General features: G+C 48.8%; 1 protein-coding gene across 1 annotated transcript; it reads right to left on the bottom strand.

Moving 5' to 3' along the window:
• Nucleotides 1–14,969: 14,969 nt before the first annotated feature.
• Nucleotides 14,970–16,662, bottom strand: NKX2-5 (NK2 homeobox 5). The gene is made up of 2 exons (XM_037398524.1): nt 16,295–16,662; nt 14,970–15,585 (listed from the first exon to the last, which is right to left on the bottom strand). The coding sequence occupies exons 1-2, from the start codon at nt 16,587–16,589 to the stop codon at nt 14,978–14,980; spliced, it is 903 nt and encodes a 300-aa protein (XP_037254421.1). The 5' UTR covers nt 16,590–16,662; the 3' UTR covers nt 14,970–14,977.
• Between the last annotated feature and the right edge of the window lie 1,218 nt (nt 16,663–17,880).

Genomic DNA, 17,880 nt, shown 5'->3' with positions numbered 1-17,880 from the left:
AGCAAACAGTTATTGCTGATGGGAGATAACTCTGTCAGTGGCATCTAGGTGCTGACATTGTGGCTAGCTGGTCTGAAACAAAGATAAGATTTTTCTATATTAAGTCTATTGATCCAGTTAGACTCCTGTCCTGTGTCTGATAAATAGTTGATGTTTCCAAGAGAAGCGAGCCTTCCCCTGTTCTGTATATTGTTATATATACTGTGTGTATATATATCTCTCAAAAAAAGAAAAAATCTGTGATGTGTATGTTAGTGCTGTACATTTTGGGTCAAACAATGAAGAATTCCTTTTTAGGCCAGGTTCTTTCAAAGCATGCTGCTTTTGCTTCTTTTCATTTGCATATAAAGTTGCAAATGCTGCTAAGGATCATAATGTTATTACCATTTGTTTAAACGTCAGAGATTATATTTGAATATAGCTGAAGCAAAAATGTAAGTAGCATCATGCCACAGACTCCAGCTTTCACTGACTGGTTTGTGCCAGTAATTTGCTTATTCAAAACCAACTGGCCACAAAAAGGAGAGAGAGGGAAAAAGAAACCCCACAACCAAAAAAACCACAATTCTCTTTATCTTCAGCTTTGTTTAAAATAGTTTTGTCTTTGCACCAATATCTTTGGTAATTGCAAACTTTAACCCAAACTTAGTTTCTGATCTTTCACAAACTTAAAGGTAAATAACTTTGTAGACAATAAGGCAATATTCATGCTGAAAGAAAGACCGCAAGTGGGATTTTACATTCTCATTACTGCAAGTTAATTAATTTCTATAAAGATGTGGGTGGATGTTTAGTTTTGCAGATTTCAGAAAGAGCTTCTCGTCTTATCACCTTGTCAAAAAGACGTTACGTTGTGTGTCTGTTAGAGGACTCCAGAAAAGATAGCAAGTTTGGGAGAGAAATGGCCAGTTACTAAAGCATAACGCCTGGCACAACAAAGAGCAAATATAGAATACTCCTCTCCAAAAGAAAAAAACTTTTATGTTCAGTACTAAACTCTAGATGAAGACTTTGCTTCTGCCTCTGCTAGAGAGGAGTGGCAGCAGAGCTATTTTTGTGGATTAAAGCCAAAAGATAGTAGCAGCCTTTTCTGCGCTCACCCACTGTGACGTAGGCCACTGGATTTAGCATTGCTGTAGTAATAACCACACATGTATTGTTAATTAACATATCTGAACCTTATTCCTGTGAGGTACCTTATCCGTGACCCCATGGGAGAAAAAGTTCCCCCGGGTGACGGGGGCCGCGAGGTCCCTCCTGTGGTCCAGGCACAGGGGGACCTGCAGCTTCTCTAGGAACGTGTCCATCAGCCCCAGACGCTGCTGGTGACACATGACATCTTCTTTGCCTTTGTACACTAGGGCGTAAGATGTGACGTTTGCGTTCAAGATCAATTATTTTTAACTGAAGAATGATAGCCCTGTGTCTAAATTATCTCAGGGCTTAATTCACATCAGTTAAACCTTTTCAAAGGCTTATTAAAATTCCTTAAGTGTGTCTGACTTATCAGCAGTTGAGTGTCAATGGCATTATACAAATGTTGCTATTGGAAATAACTGTTAAGTATTGTTTGACTATATTATTCTCATATATATATATTATGCCTGTGGCTATTAATACTACTTAGTACTTACACGACTCCTTTCATCTGGTGATCGTAAGGCATCGCCCAGGGAAATAAGTACCGTTGTCCCCTTTCTAAATATGGGAGAACTGTCACGTACAGCAGCCGTGTCTCATACTTGGGTTTAACATCTTCCACTGAACCCTGCCAGGCTTGGCTCTCAGGCTGCCGTCTCGGTTTTCAGCAGGACTTCATTTATTTGTGCTGCCGTAGCACCTAAAACCTGGCACCCAGGCAGTGCCGGCTGCTGCGTGGACGAACGCGGGGCAATGGCACAGCTCCTTCACCGAGGCACCTGCGCTGCTGGGAAATGTATAGATCAATATATATAGATCAATATGGACTGACAGATGCGTGGCAGGGAGGAGGTGATACTGAGCAGCGTGTAAGGCGGTTCAGCACCACTGTCGGTGTTATGGAGCAAAGGGAAGTTTGAGAGGAGCCTGGAAGGGTTTTGGAGGGGAGGAGGCTTTGACGCTCCTTCTGCTGAGTGTCCTCATGCTGGCAGGAAATCTGGGAAAATCGGATCACAGAGTCTGGCATTAACATCTTGATGCTGTAAGAGGGGATGTGAAGGGGAGGGACGGTGGCTGAAGGGCCGTGAATGCCACTAGCTCCGTGTCCCTGTGCTAATCCCCAGCAGTGCCGAGGGAGGAAAAATCCTGGTTCTCACATAAAGGTGCCACCTGCCCTGGCATCCAGTACCACTGCAGGAGGTTGGGATAAGGTTGTTGATGTGCACGTGTGTATCAATATTCAGTCAGAAATGCTTAGGATTAGTGTGCAAGTGTCCTTATGCATTTTTTTCTTTTTTTTTTTTTTTTTTTCCTTCCCTTCCCCCCACAGGGTAAAAATATAGCTCGTACCCATCTCAGGCAGTTGTGGAGGTTTAGATTTTATATATGCTTATATTTACTTCACATTGAGGTTCTATATGGAGAATGCATTTTGACAAGCTGATCGTTTATTCCAGAAGCCACTAGGTAGCACTGTGAAATAATGTTTGGCCGAGCCCCACACCGATTTCACCCAGCTAGCCTCAACAGAGCAAAGACGGCGCAAATTCCAGCATGTTTGGGCTCCGTATGGGTAAAGGTAGCAAAGGTGGTTTTAAAACTTTCTCCAGGATTGGGCCCACAGTCACACATGGGAGAAACCAGCCGTGATGCAAGCATCACTGTCTGTGCTCTTGGCTGTTGTGGGCACTGCTCAGCAGAACGCTGCAGCGTGTGCCCAGCCCCGCCGCGCAGGGCAGAGGCTCGCACAGGTGAAAGCAGAAGCACAAATACGTGCAACGTGTTACACTGCTTCTAAGTGACCACTAGTGCTGAAACTCTGCAAGGCAGATGCTACAAATATTTCTAAAATTAATCTTTATGCCTTGATGGCAACAGCTGCATACGGTAGCCAAGATGTGCTGTACTCAGATTTATTGCATATTATTCCTGTAATAAGTGTTTTGCTGTCATTAACAGTCTCTTTACTGGAATATAATTTTCTAAGTTTTGTAGAAAAATTATAAACAGTCTAATACTAATTTTTGGTTTGATACTCAAAATTATTTTCAGTTAAACTCTGAGTTTCTCCTATCTCAATAGGATTTATTAATTCCAATGAGATCCATTATATTTCTAACTTTCATTGGAATATACCGTGAAGGAAAATGCATTGCCTTGATTTACTAAGTTAAAGGTTATCCTTCCAAAGGAATGCAGTCAGATAAAAATTGGAGTTTGATTATTAACTTGGTTTCATTAAAATTATTAACTTGGTTTCATTAAAATTATTTGTTAGATCAGAGAAACACTTTGGATTATTAATCCCAAAATTACTCTAAAAATAAAATAGGCAAGTCATCTATTTTAACTTTTGAGCTTGAACAAGTTAGTAAGTTAGCTTTCTGCATTTTGCTTAACTCAACTCCATATATTCAACTGTATAATAGCCTAACTATAGAACGGCTTATGCACATTTATATTTAAGTACCCAGCAACTAGCTGTAACGTGTGTGACTGCAACAGCACCATATCACTGCTTTTTAAAATTAGACTTCGCTCTGGCTGCCGCAGGGAAAGGAGACGTGATAAAGGGATTGAGCATCCTGCTCTGCAATAACTGCTGGGCTTAAACGCTCCGGTTACAGCAACCCTGAGCTGCCACGGTTGCCGGAAAGGTCCGTGTGGTCCCTGGCTTCGGGCATCGCGGTGTGCAGGCGGGCCACTGTCAAACACTTTGGAGAACTGCAAGGGTGGTCAAGCGTTGGAACAGGCTGCCCAGGGACATGGTGGAGTCACCATCCCTGGAGGTATTTAAAAGACATGTAGATGTGGTGCTTAGAGACATTATAGTGGTGGGTTTGGCAGTGCTGGGTTAACGGTTGGACTCGATGATTTCAAAGGTCTCTGCCAACCTCAATGATTCTGCGATTCTGTTGGCATTAGCTGAGGAGCTGGAAACTAGGACAAGGAGATTCTTTTTATGTATCTGCTGTAGCTGTACCTAATGTAATGTTTTTTCTGTCTGCAAAACCAGGCAATTGGATAGATGATCACTGTAGGTCCCTTCCAACTGAACTATTCGACTCTAAAATAATTATGTTCACAAAAACATTTTTTGAGTTGGGTATAATTCACAACTGTCAGCGAAATACATGGAAAGTGCTGACCAAAAAGGGCAAACCATTTGCATTAAAGGCTGCCTCTTGTCTCGTGCAAACCAAGACACCCCAATTTAAGCTGAAACAAATGTCCTTATTTTGCCCTGACAGTGGCCTGGATTGCTTGATGCTTCCACCTTTTTATAGGTTTGGCCACCTTGGCTTACAGCAAAATAACATTGTGGCATCACCTGTTGCTCTAATGGTGTCTGCTAACACTCGCTGGGCGGTTGCTTTACCTTATCTGGTTACTTCTGCAACATCTGCAAGCAAGTTACGTGGTATTTTCATCCCCCTGAGAATTTATGGTGACCTCTCAGGGACCTTAATCATTGGATTGCTTCTGACACCTGTAGATCAACATAAACTTGACCCTTGGTCTTGACAAATCTATCACCACGATGCCCTTTTTTTTTACTTAAAGCACCCCCATGGCGGGGAGCGGAGGGGGTTTGTGCCGGATGGCAGCAGTGGTGGTGGCAGGGCACAGCCCCATCCGTTCCAAGGTCAAAAGTCAAAGTGATAAAGGAAGGGCCCGCCTGTGGTACCCGGGCGGAGCGCTGGGATAATGGGGGAGCAGCTCAGGGAAAGGTCCCTCCAGGATTTTGGGGTACAGCCAGGTCCCCAGGAGGACCAGCAACTCACCGAGATGCTGGCCCCGTGGGCCATCCCAGCGTGCGGGGGAAAAGCTCTGTTAAATGCTGTACGCGGTGCAAGTGCGGTCCCCCTCCTTGGGGAGTTCTGGTAAGATGGGATCCGCTGCTTTAAAAAGCTGCCGGTTGCGCTCATCCTATCTTTAGCTCAGGTCAGCAGAAAGCATTTTCTCTTTTGAAAAGTCAGTTCCTCTCTGTGCACAGGCTTTCCTGCGCTCACCCCCCCCCACATGCATTTTCCCATCCAAGCACTCGGAAGCAGGGATTTCTGCCCGTGTCTTTGCAGCTTGCCTGTGTTCAGTGGGCGATGGAGGAGCCTTGTTCCTCACTTGAACTCTCTCTGTAATGCAACATGTGAGTTTAAATGACCATCTCAAGATTCTGCATAAAATTAATGTCAGAGTTAAAATTAAAATAGGGTCTTCCCAATTTCAAGATCTCACCAGCTCTGACTTTACTGAAAAAAAGCAAAACAACAAGCGGTGCATGCTGCAGCAATAACAAGCATAGGTAAAGGGCACTGTGCAGAATAGTAATTACAGTGTGATTTATTATTTTTTTTCCCCAAAAGTTTTCCACAAAATGTCAGTGACTCAAAAATTCCAAAGTTATCAGTTCTGTTTTTAAGAAAAAATAAAAATACAGTCCTGTGGCCCACATGATTTTTTCTCAACTGATTTTGAACCTCCTCTAAATATTTTCATTTTCCCTCAGAAGGTGGCTGTGATGCTGTTTTCTTGGCTGATAAAACAAGAGTGGTCTCAAAGAAGACTTTTGATTTGAAAGCTAATCTGGCTAATGTATTTTGAAGAGGATGATGCTCTTTTGGCACACTCCAAAATCTGCAAACTTTGTGTGATGTTATTTTGAAAAAAAAAAAAAAACAAACAAAACCCCACAAACCAAAAACAACAACTACAAAAAAAAAATACACCAAGATGGTGTAAGCGGGAACTAGTTGCTGGAGTGGCCTCGCCGGTCCCAGACACCTGTACCTCAGTCTAAATGTGACTTCTGTCATTTAGTTCCCTGGGCATATCATGTTGAGTTCTGGATGAAAAGACCAAGTAGAGCTAATGAGTCACAATGTTGATTTCAGCTGCATGAAGGGAAGCAGCCTGCCTGGAAAATGAAAGGAATGGCCATCTGGGAGGCAGGAGGAGGAGGAGAAACTAGCGAGGACGTATTTCCTTCTTCTCTACAGTTAATCAGGGGCTCTGTCTTTCCAAATATTGCAGGGCCAGCTTGGCTTTCCTGGAGCAGAATCTTCAAACCAATTAATTTTGCACTTCTAGTAAGGGTAGTGTCTGACTTTGGCAAAATACCCTCTCTAGTCTCTTTAGGTTATACACTCAAGTTGGAGTGGATCTACCCCCAAAATACCTTTCTACACAAGACAAGTTGAGCGCAGCAGTATTAACTTTCACCAGAAGAGCATCCTATGTCACCAGAACTGAGATCATGGCTTCTCTGTGCTATAAAGGGCCTACAGTCAAGTTTGGGTCTAAATTACATGGCATTTAGCAGCATATGTGTATCCACCCTTCGCTTTGGGAGCCCACTTGCTCCATCTAAAGTTTTTTAAGGCCAAAAAGGACAAGCAGGATGGTCTAGCCTGATACCTTCTATGATACAGTCCAGTGTCTCCCTCCTTATGATTTCTTACCCCTTCTCTGTTTGAACAGATAAAATAGCAATATGGTACCTGCGATCCAACGCAGCTATCCTTGCAATGAACTTCGTGTAACTCTTGCCATAACCAAGAAGTTAGCAAATTAAATGCATTGGAAAAAAGACCTTCTCTACCATGGTAGCAATGGGTGTATGCGTTTGCAAAGTGTAAGTAGATGGAGTCAGGATAAAACTGAAGTTCCTGTACACCAGGGCTCCAAAGCGCTGAGTTTTCATCTTCTAGGGAAAAATATGGGAAGCTTTGGGTGTGTAAAAGGAAAACCATTTCCTCAGTGATTTTTTTTATGGGATTTAAAATAAGATTGGCATCTGAAATGTATTTCTGTATTCAGAAATCTTCACTCCATCAGGGCTCAGCCATCGGTGCAGAAGCTTTGATGTGAAACTTCGGGGTTTCACTTCTAACATTGCCAGATCTTCCGAGTAACTTGAGTTAAATCCCTGTTTCTGGATGTACCGTTTCATCAACATGTGAAATGGTGATCCCAGTAGCTCGTAGGGATGGCAGTGCTCAGACAAGTAACAGTTGTGTGCGTGGTGCTTTGAAATGCTAATCTGCAAGAACCGAAGAAGTGTGGTTCATTATTATTGTCTAGTAGGACCTAAAATAGGTATTTGGTGGCTGTGGCCATCGGATGCTGGGCATGCCCCGCTGATCCCCCAGTGCGGGATGGGTTACTGCCGCACAGGTTGATTTCAGCATGTGTAATCTGGACACAGACTGCCAAAAGCCATCCGTCATCTCCCGTTGTGACCTTGCACCACCTGTCTGTCCCATGCAAGGCCAGCAATTAAAATGTAAGGTAATGAAGACAGCAAGACATGAAAGGGCTTTTCACTAGCTGATCAAAGGGGCAGAGCACGGTGTTTTCACAACCAGAATATCGAGACCAATAGGACTGGAATCGTGGTTAGGAAAGAGAGAAAAGTGAAGAGGGTATTGGGAAATTAACCTGCAACTGTCCCTGTCGTTCAGTGTGCTGCACCAGGGGCGATTCTCTTGTGTGCTCTTAGGGGGGGGTTTTGGGGGGTTTTTTTTGGTGCTGTTGGGGAAATATCAAGTGATGAAGTGATTACTTTCATCTTGTTACATGGGAAATAATCTTTGTGTGTATAAAAATGAAATGCTATAGATAATGTTACTAAATGTAGACTAAATAGAGAAACCTGTTTTCTAGTTCTAATGCTTCATTGTATAATAAAGCATTTAGGCTTAAGTTCTCGGGGTGGAATACTGGTGGGCTCTAAATTGGTGTCTAACCAGACAAATGTGGTCACCTCAGGCCTGGCTTTTGGAGGTGCTGATGGCCAGCAGCTCTCACTAATTATTTTTTCTTTTTTTGGTGCATCTGGAAGGAGAAATTAGCCTGAGGTCCCAGACGGGCACGCTGGATGCCTGTGAGTGTTGGATGAGAGATATGGCAGAACATCTCTTTTTATAGTAGCAATTTCACTTTCATGTCTTCAGAAGTAGGGTTAAGTAAAACAATTTTTTTGGCATTGCTTGAAAAGGGCTATCTAGAAAGATGCCAGTGAGGAATCTGCATCTGAGCATGGCTGCACACATGGCATCTCTATGTTTAGTAGCTATAGGATGGGGACTCTTGCAATCCCCGCTGATGCACAGGGTATGAATTACTTTCTGGGCATTTAATTGGAAAGAAAAACTCAGGTGTATGTTGTAACCCAGAACAAGTATTAAAAACTTCTCTAGCCCTCATAACCAGCAATAAATAGCAGAAGCATACTAGAGCCTCAGCATGAGAGGATGCCAGCAATGTAGCTGGGTGTCAGCATGTCTGTCTACTTCCACTCTGAGCCCTCATACGCTGCCCGTGTCGGTATGAGAATCTTCAGTGGGATTAACCATGTCCGTAAAGTGAAGTGTGTGTAATTGTGGGGTGGATCTGGACCTGTCTCTGTGGGTATGCGGCGGAGAGGGAAGCAGCAGCTGACACTGCACAATGCATAAAGCAGTACATGAAACCTCAAGTCAACCAAGATTTATATTTTCCTTCCCTGAAATAGCACAAATCATCTCCCTGATATCATTAGAACTGGCTTGCTGAAGCCAGGAAGCAGGACTTCATTCTAATGTCTTGGTACTTAAAAATATAAGAAACTTACTTACTTGACTGAAATGGATTTGGATTTTTTGGGGTTTTTTTTTTGTGACCTGTTTTTTAACGGCTTCTCTTGATGACAGCCAGCCAGCACTGTGCACATGTCTACGCTGTGCCTCCACTGACTGCAGCGACTGCTCTGAAAGCAGCTTTCATTTTTCACAGATAGTAAGGAGTACAAAAAAATCCTGGTGAGGAAGATGGGATGTGGGGGCAATTTCTAGGAGCCAGGACTGTGACTTATTCAAAGCTTATGCTGGAGGACAATGCAATCTATTTTAGCACAGCAGACATTTCCTAAATAAACTATAGTATATTCTTGCAGCAGCAGAGTGCACCAAATCCTGTTCCCAATATTCACAACACCTAGAAAACGTTTCTGAGAGTAGATGTTTTTAACAGTGAAGGTTAATGATTTGTTCAATAAACAGATAGGTTTGTTCTAGGACTAAAATGCCTTTCTAAATTATATTTGTTATGTTTCTTACTAAGTAGTAGTTAGAGCAGTTCACAGAATTTGAAATACTTGACAAATTTGCTTTTCTTTTCCTGCTTGAGCCTGTTAACTCCTGACCTTGCCCACTGTACAGTACTGTCATTCGTGCTTGTTTCTCCTTCAGCTTACCCATCTCCATGAACAGTAACTTAATTCCAGAATGTCTCCCCGAGACCAATTAATTTCACCCAACCCTAAGAAATAAAATTATTTTGGCCACTAAAAGATTCTGCCCCTTTGCAAATTATTTTTTCTTTTGGACAACTTCTTTTTCCAGCACATCAAACAAAGCAAGTATTGAGTGATCTCCACAAGTCATGTTGGTGAACCCCTGCACTTGCATGGCCCCTGCTTACAGCTGAGCAGGAGTGAGGGTCTGCCTCTGCCGACCCCACTGCAGACATGACGCCCCTCTCTAATGGGGAAAGTGCCCAGATCTCCTGACTTGCAGACCTGTGGTTTAGCCGTTCACCCATGCGTCTTTGTTGACGCTAGAAAAATGTTACTTTAAGCAGGGATGGCTTAAGAAATGTGTTACAGTCTCAATAGAGTCATTTCATCAATTGCTCAGAACACAGAGCTGGTTTAAAAATGCCCTGCTTTGCTTTTCTAAATTTCCATCTCTCTTCCTGGACTTCTGTCAGCTTTTCTTCTTGCTCAGTTTCTGGGAAACAGTTTGTTTTCTGTCTTATCCTGCCTTTTGGTGTATTCATCCAGACTCCATTGAAACGGCTCCTATGTGATTTGCAGTTCCAGTAACTCCTTTACACAAAGACAGAGAAACTTGCCTATTTTTATGCATCTCAGCCAGCCCAGTGGTTCCAGTAGCCATTTCAAGCAGCAGTCTGTCCAATACGACAGAAATGGTAGAGATGCTTTAAAACTGGTCTATTGCCTATGGCACAGCAGTGTAACGTTCACTGTAGCTAGAAGCAGCAGCAGCAATCTAGTTCAGTTGGTGCTTTTGCTCTGTGTTGTCTGAGGGCTGAAGTGGGAAGAGGGGAGTTTGAGGTCCTTAAAGATCCCTTGTTGGTACCTAGAAGGAAATACCTGTGGATCAGTGCACTACCTGTGAAGTGGAGGAAGCAGTAAGGATGAGACCTCTGTTGAGGCTGGATTGGAGTTTGTACTGAAATAATAAAGCAAGCTGTTTTGAGAGAGGAAAAGCCAGTGGAAAAAAAACCACTGGAATTCCCTTTGGTGTGGAAGTGAACTAAGGAGAGGTTAGAGAAGGCCTGTGGCTGATGGACTACTCTGAGGATGATCTTGGGCTAAATGGGACTTTCTTACTGAATGATGCTCTGGAGTGGCAGGGTTTAAAACGAGTGCAAGAGACAGTTATTTTCAAGTGACTTATTCCACGTTGTTTTGCTAAACATTTAGGGATGACCTTTCACAAACATATTGCCAGTGCTTGATCTTGGGATAGGAGAAATCTCCACTTCCCTCTCTTTCTGCATCAAAATGTAGCATTAAGTTCCTGTTGTGCTCAGTCGTGGACCACTCAGGAATGAAAACAGGCTCCAGCCTGAAAGCTTATCCCTTTTGGAGACGACGTGGAGCAGCATTTTAAAGGTGTTGATTCTTCTTAATAATCCCCATTAACAAGAAATCACTTACTGCTGATATTGATCTAAACTGTTGTCAGTGAGATGAATTAGGTGCAGGGGGCTGGGGAGGGGGGGTTGTTGATCTGTTGTTTTCCTGCTAGGCTTCTCAGGAACGTGGAAACATTGCCCATTAGGAATTATCCTGCCAGGACCATATCTCCTTGTTTCTAGAGAATAACTTCCTTTGTGAAAACTCCTTGAACTTAAAGAATAAAATTCTGGCCAGATGCACTTTAGGAACTGCAGGGGTGTTATTTGGGAAAAACAATTACTTCAGTTCCTACAAAGCTGCTAAAGGCTAAGGGATTTGGTATCAGTCCCTCACAGCTGACAACTTGTTCCTGTACGAACTGTGTGAATTCCAAATAGTTTGTATACACCTACCATATGTAGTTTGTCTCAAGAAGACAAGTGGTACTGAGCTGCACTTGCCCTGTTACCTTCAGGTGGAGCTGGGGCACTAAATTCTTCTTGAAAAGCTGGTCTAAAACAGGGAAATGAGTGCCAGTGCCAGGCTGTGTAATCCAAAACGAACTGAGGAAAGGACAGGGAGATCAAACCCAAGTACAAAACTTCTTAAAGCCTCTTTCCTACACCCCTTAGCATGTCCCCAAACCCTGACAGGATCTCTGATTTCAGGTTCCCTGGGGAAACACCAGGATCCTGTGCTTCCCTCTGGAATAATGTTTTCCAAGCACAGGCTTTTCATTTGGCTCTATCAGTGTGAAACACTTTAGGCTCAGGTGGAGGAATGTGTCAGGTTTGATGCATTCAGTTTTTCTCAACCTGTGAGAGGACTGGACTTAGGAGAGCACATCCCGCTGTGGTGCTGTGTGCCGACAAGCCCTGTGCCCTCACAAATCCCAGGGAGACCTTTTACCACCGCCTGACCCTGCTGCTGCGGACGCTGCTCTTGCTGGGGGGCTGCAGCCAGAGAGGAGGCAGACCTGGGCTAGCAGCACTGGGGTGCCTCTGCATGTGACAGTGAGCCCCCCTCGGCCAAAGTCAGTGTGCTGGGGGTTCATTCCTGCTGTGCATCTCTCTTGCACTTCCCCTTAATCCAGCTAATGAAAGGTCTTCAACCATGCCGAGCTCTGCGGCTGCTGTGCCTCAGCCAGCTGTGGTTGTGTCCTCGGCCTAAATTACTTTCTGAACCGGCTCCAAGGCTCCGGCTGCTGTTCCAAGCCTCTGTTTTATCCTGCCATGCATCTGCTCGTGATGCAATTCCCGCAGGAATGGGGAAGCGTGAGGAGGAGGCAAGCATGTGAGCAGCGGTGTGGGCAGGGGCTGCAGTACATCCATCCATCCATCCCTGCTGAGAGCAAGCACGGGGCAGTCCTAGAAATCAGACCCGAGGCTGGTGCCCAGAACAGCCTCTGCAGAGCAGCAGCAGGCTAAATCCCACTGGACAGCCGGATAGCTGTAGCTCTGAGATACTACAAAAGGAAAATAAATGCATCTGAAGAAATAAAGGGATCTGAGAAAGGGAAAGGATGTTTGGAGAACGTGGAGAGGGGTGCTGTGGTGGTTTGTGGAGTTGCTTTTCCCTGTGGCTTTTCCTGGAGTCTCAGTGCAGTCCATCTTGGTAGACCTCTTCGTAAAAGGCCCAACTCAGAGCCAGCTTCTGAAAGAAGTGGTTCAAGTTTTAGCTCATCTTAGTGCTTTCCCTCACATTAGTGCAGGATTTGTCCTGTCTCCTGAGGGCTCCCTGTGAGCTCTGAGCCTGGCCAAGCCCTGCAGTGGCAGCTTCTGGCTGCCAGGCACCAGCATCAGAGAGTGGGATGGCTACATTGTGCCCATTTTACAGATCAGGCAAACTGAGGCACAAACCAGCAACTCCCCCCCAGCATCCAACAGCGGCAGGGTTTAAACCCAGCTTTCCCCTGCCCCCTCCCATGCTCTTTGCCTGGGGCTCTCAGGAAGGTGGACACCCTTGGCCCTCTAAGAGCAGAGTATTTTCTGGCTAACCTGCAGCCTTTACCATCTGCTGTGTGTCCTTCCAGTGCAAAGCCTGTGTAGGAACAAGGCAAAACTCCCCGTGCAGCCAGTGGTACCAGGACCGGAGATGTTCCGAATGAGGCGGGGAGGTAGCCTTTGCTGCTCCTGGGCTGCACAGCTCTGGGGCCGGCCCCAGCTCCTTCGTGCTTAGGGGCAGGCAGCCCTGTGTCCCTGCTTCAGGCTGGAACAGACCCAGTGTCCCTCTGCCTCTTTGGGGTAGGTGTCCCTGAGGCAGCCTGTGCCGGGGGGTGGGGTGGGGTGGGGTGGGGTGGGGTGGGGTGGGGGGGTGGGCACAGCCCTGAGCTTCAGACAGGTGCCTATGCTCCAGGCTGCCTTAGGGGCTTGGTGAGCAGCACCTAGGGCTCCTCTTCCATTTGCAAGGATAGGAAGGAGGTCGGAGCTCCTTATCTGTGCAATCCTGCCTCGGGGAGGTGGGGGTGTGTGTGAGGTTGGTCCCCATGGCAAGGAGAGAGAGAGAGGCTGCAGGCAGCTTCCATTCACCGACAGCCTTTCATCCCGTGTCCCAGGGCCACAGCCACCCTGTCTCCATCCCTGTTTACTGATGGGGCCGATATGGCCGAGGCAGGAGAGGTTGCAGGTTCCCCTAATCGCCTTGTCACCGGGCCGGACGATCCCAGACGCTCAGAGGATGTTTTGACTGCGCTGAATTACAATGTTTGTTGTTTCTCACTCTCAATAATTGACATTTGATAGCGACTACTGTAAAAGCGGCCGGGAGGCTGGGGCTGATGCAGAGGTGGGGAGCCGGGCGGTGGGGAGCCCTGCTCGCAGCCCCGGAGCAGTCTGGGGGGCAGGCGGGGGTCCTTGGCCCTTCTCCCCCATGGGGATGGGGTGCGGAGGAGCCGCGGAAACCTCCTGCGGGTGCGCTGCGGGGCAGCTCCCCTCCGGCGGAGCCAGCTCCCCTTGGTGTATGGCTTGGGGTGTCTGTACCCCCCTTGCATTGCTTTTCTGTGTGGGGGAGAAACGCTCGTCCCCCGCGCCCGGACACTCGGGAGCGTTGGGGTCACGTCGGGGCGGGGGGGGACAGGACACGCGGTGCCAGCCCCGACCCCAGCCCAAGGGAGGGGACGGGACACGGCTGGTGCATATTGATCCTGCCCGGGCTGTGAGCTCAAAAAGCAGCTTTTAAATTATTTTTGAAAGACCTTTAGATACAAGCACGGTTTGCAAACCTCAAGCCGGGAATTGCTGAAATTACGGGAGGACCACGCACAGCCGGGGAGGTGGCAGGGCAAGCTGGGGGCTGTCGCCGGCGGGTGCGGGGGGCCCGGGCCGGACAAGGAACGCCAGGGACGCGCCAGGTTCAGCCACTCTTCTTTAATGACAACTCGCTGATCTCCGTCAGCTCGTACAGCAAAGGGGAACGCGGACGGGGCGGCGGGCGAGGGGCGGACAGTGCATTTCAGTACTAACTCACGGTTTAGTGCATAACCCTACGGGGACCTGGCGGGTCGGGGTGTCTGTATTCCTCGGCTGGGGTGGTGGGGGGTCTGTCCTCATCCCGACTGGGGGGGGGAGCCGCCGCCCGCCCCGCTCCCGCCCCGGCACCGGCCGCGCAGCCGGGGCCGGCGTTAGCGGCCTCGCAAGGGAGGACCTGGGGGCTGGCGAGGTGCTGAACCGGCCGGACAGCGGGGACCGTACGGGAAGTGCAAAAATTAAATGTGGATCTTAATAATAATTAGTATAGAGCAAAAAAGAAAAGAAAAGGGAAAAAAAAGTTGCAGGGCTTGGCTAGCTGTTGTTGGGAGCTAGTCAAGCGAAATGACCGCTTGCTTCGTAGGAAGGAAGGAGCGGAATCAGCGGGGCGAAGACCCCAGGGTGAAGGGGGAGTGCGGGGGGTCGGGAAGCGCCGAGTCCCCCTGTGCGGTGCCCACTTGGCCCCGCACGGACCGCGGCCACCGCACCAACCACCGGACACCTCCCCGGCCGCCACGCCAGTGAACTCTGCCGGGATGCTACATGGAACTGTCCTCATCCCCCCGGCAGCCTGAAAATGTCCCGAGACCGGCTCGCAGGCGCGGCCGAAGCCCCTCCATCCCCGGCGCCGGGGTCTCGCCGGTGGCCGCGGTCCACGGAGGGGAGCGGGCTGGGTGCGGGGGCGGCTCTACCAGGCTCGGATCCCGTGCAACGTGGAGATCCCCGCGTTCCCCTGCGGGATGGGCGTCTGCACTGAATTCAAGTCCCCTACGCTGAAGTTCATGAAGTTGTTGCCGGCCGCCGAGGGCTGCATGGTCTGCATGGACGGGTAGTTGCAGTTGTAGTTGGCGTTGCAGGCGGGGCTGTTGTAGTTAGTGTACGCGGGGTAGGCGTTATAGCTATAGGGGTTAATGCTGACATTGTACGGTGAACTGTAGGGAGAAGACTCCCCCAGGCAGGGCTTCCCATCGCGCACCAGTACCGGCACCGCTATCCGCCGGGGTGGGGGGATGCCCACCATTTCGAGGGTCTGATCCTGTCTCTGCCTTTTGCATTTATACCTTCGATTCTGGAACCAAATTTTCACCTGGGTGGAGGTGAGCTTTAGGACGTTGGCTAGATGGTCTCTCTCGGGAGCAGAGAGGTATTTCTGCTGCTTGAACCTTCTCTCCAGTTCGTAGACTTGGGCTTGAGAAAAGAGGACGCGAGGTTTCCTCCTTTTCCTCTGTCTGGGGCGCTCGGGATCTTCAAGGTCTCTCTTCTCCTGCTCCAGGCTCTTGTGCAGGGAACACAGTTCTGCAGCAAAATAAGTGGGCAGAAGAAAAAAGGGGAGGAACAAAAAAATGTGCAAAAAAAGTAAAACGATGTTCGATAAACCGCAAGCCCCGACTGTTCCCTGGCCTCGGCCCCACAGGCCACTGCAGCGACCCGCTCCTGCGGTAGTGGGCCCGGCCCTGCCCTGCTCCATAAGTACCTCTTTGGCAATTTTCCATCGAGTCTTTTTTCGTTTCTTTCTTTATTTATTTAAAAACAAGGGTACTGCGTGCACTGATTTGAGTTGCGACCGCCTGTGCCATGGTGTCGATTCATCACCTGCAGCCTTTGCAACAAATCCCACCCCGACCCCGTTGGGCGTACACGCTCAGCACAGCGAGTTGGAAATTCGATTTATCGCCTGATTTCTGGGCAAGCTTAAGGCCGTGGCCCTGGTCCCGCTGGGGCAGCCGTGGGGGTCTCTGGACCGGGGTCAGCGGGACGCTCCCCGTGGTGGGTCTGTCCCGCTGCTGCACCGCGGGGTCTGGGAGGGGATGAAGGCGCTTTTGCTCCCCATGCTCTTTCTCCCCCGGGCCCCGAGGCTGGGGGCAGGTGGGGGCCGAGGTCCGACGCGGTGGCCCCCTCCCGCCACCCCTGAGCCGGGGGTCACCTTCCCCCTGCCCTCCCTTTCCCTGGGTTTGGAGCCCAGCAGTGAGCCCCAGGCAGCACCACCGTTACTCGCCGGCTTTACCTTTCTTGTCCACCTTGGTGTCCTTGGCCGAGTCCATTTCCACGTAGCTTTTCACGTAGTAGGAGCCAGGGAAGGTGGTGGCAGCCTTGGCCGGGGGTGCCTCGGGCAGCTCCTCCCGCAGGTCGGGCAGGGCCGGGGGCTCGGCGCTGTACGTCTCCTGCTTGAAGGTGGCCAGCATGCAGGACGGGGAGGACAGCGAGGAGAGCTCCATAGAGGCCAGGCCGCTCTGATGCTGTTCCAGGTTCAAAATATCCTTGACTGAGAAGGGTGTCGTTGTCACAGGGCTAGGAAACATTGCGGCGGGGAGCGGGGCAGTGGCCGGAGGCCAGGGTCATGGAAAAGTAGGTGAGGAGCAGCCAACCTGGAGCAGTGGTGGAGCGTGGGCTCATGGAGGGGGCACATAGCATTCCCGCGAGTAGCCTTGACTTGTGCACTGGAGGCAGGTAGGACCAGACCATAAGGGAAGGGAAGGAGGGACTAGGCAGTTTTTGGGTGACTTTAGCTTTCTATTGGCCAACATTGCAGTGATGGTATGAGAGATGCAAAGTTCCATGTCACCTAATATAGTAATACATCTCAAAAACATCTCCACTCATTTAAAGGGGCGGCACTGTATTTATCCAGCTTTTCCCCGCTGAGTTTGTTGATCCATTAAAAACAAAAAAAAAATGCAGAATGGCCTAATGTGTACAAAGCCACTATCTGATGCCATCTATCATACAGTCAGATTAAATAAACAGGCCGGGAGGAAACCATCAACCAAATATGTGCTGATTTCATTTTTTTTTTTTTTTTTTAAAGTGAGGAAACGGAGGTTTCGGTTTTAGTATTCTGCAGTATCTGATCGCAGGAACCAGAGAACGGGAATTCACTGTTGTGTGAAGCGTTCTCAGGGGGAAATCCGCGCTTAAGGTTTATACAGATATTCTGAAGCAGCACAATGCCCGCAAAGTCCAGCTGATAGCAGAGACCCCCTAAACAGCCCCTTCCTGGCTTTGGAGGGGGAAATGCCGGTTGGATGTGTGTCCCCCGCCTGTTTTGTAAAGCTTTCCCACAAAAAAACCAGCATTGTCGAGGAAAAAAAACCCCAAACCCCCCAAAATAACCCCAAAACCCGCGGGCTGAAGGCGTTGCAAAATATACAGGGCTTTTGGGGGCAGGAGAGGAGCAAGGCAGAGCAGCCGGGCGCTGGGCTTTGGGAGGCGGGGGCGACCTCCGGGCTGGCCGGGTCCCCGCAGCCCCGGCGGGCGGGCGGCTGCCCCCGGGCCTCGCCATTCACCGGTAGAAGCGGGAGCCGGTTAATTTAACGCGCTTGGAGTTGCTAAAATAAACCTTAGCGGCAAAGTCGCAGGTTGAGGAGGGGCGTTACGGCGCTTTCTGGCTTCGGGGGGCGAGGTGGGGAGTAATAATAGTAAGGGAGGAAGCCTCCTGCGGCGCTCGGCGGCCCGGCTCCGGGGGCACGGGCACCGGCTTGTCCCCGCCGAGCCGGGGACGGTGGAAGATAAGGCAGGGGCCGGGGAGCCGAGCGGAGAAGCCCTGCGGGGATGCGGTGAGTTAGAGGGGGTCCCTCGGGCGGGCCCTGCCCG

This window comes from Falco rusticolus, chromosome 8 (assembly GCF_015220075.1).
Source record: "Falco rusticolus isolate bFalRus1 chromosome 8, bFalRus1.pri, whole genome shotgun sequence".
Taxonomy (NCBI): domain Eukaryota; kingdom Metazoa; phylum Chordata; class Aves; order Falconiformes; family Falconidae; genus Falco; species Falco rusticolus.
The sequence above is the reverse complement of the archived record's forward strand: the minus strand, read 5'-3'. Positions and strand labels throughout refer to the sequence as shown.

Excerpts from the sequence above, each read along its gene's own strand:
- NKX2-5 (XM_037398524.1), bottom strand. The coding sequence starts at position 16,589 with ATGTTTCCTAGCCCTGTGACAACGACACCCTTCTCAGTCAAGGATATT. Across the intron at positions 15,586-16,294 it reads CACCAAGGTGGACAAGAAAG|AACTGTGTTCCCTGCACAAG; the intron begins GTAAAGCCGGCG and ends ATTTTGCTGCAG.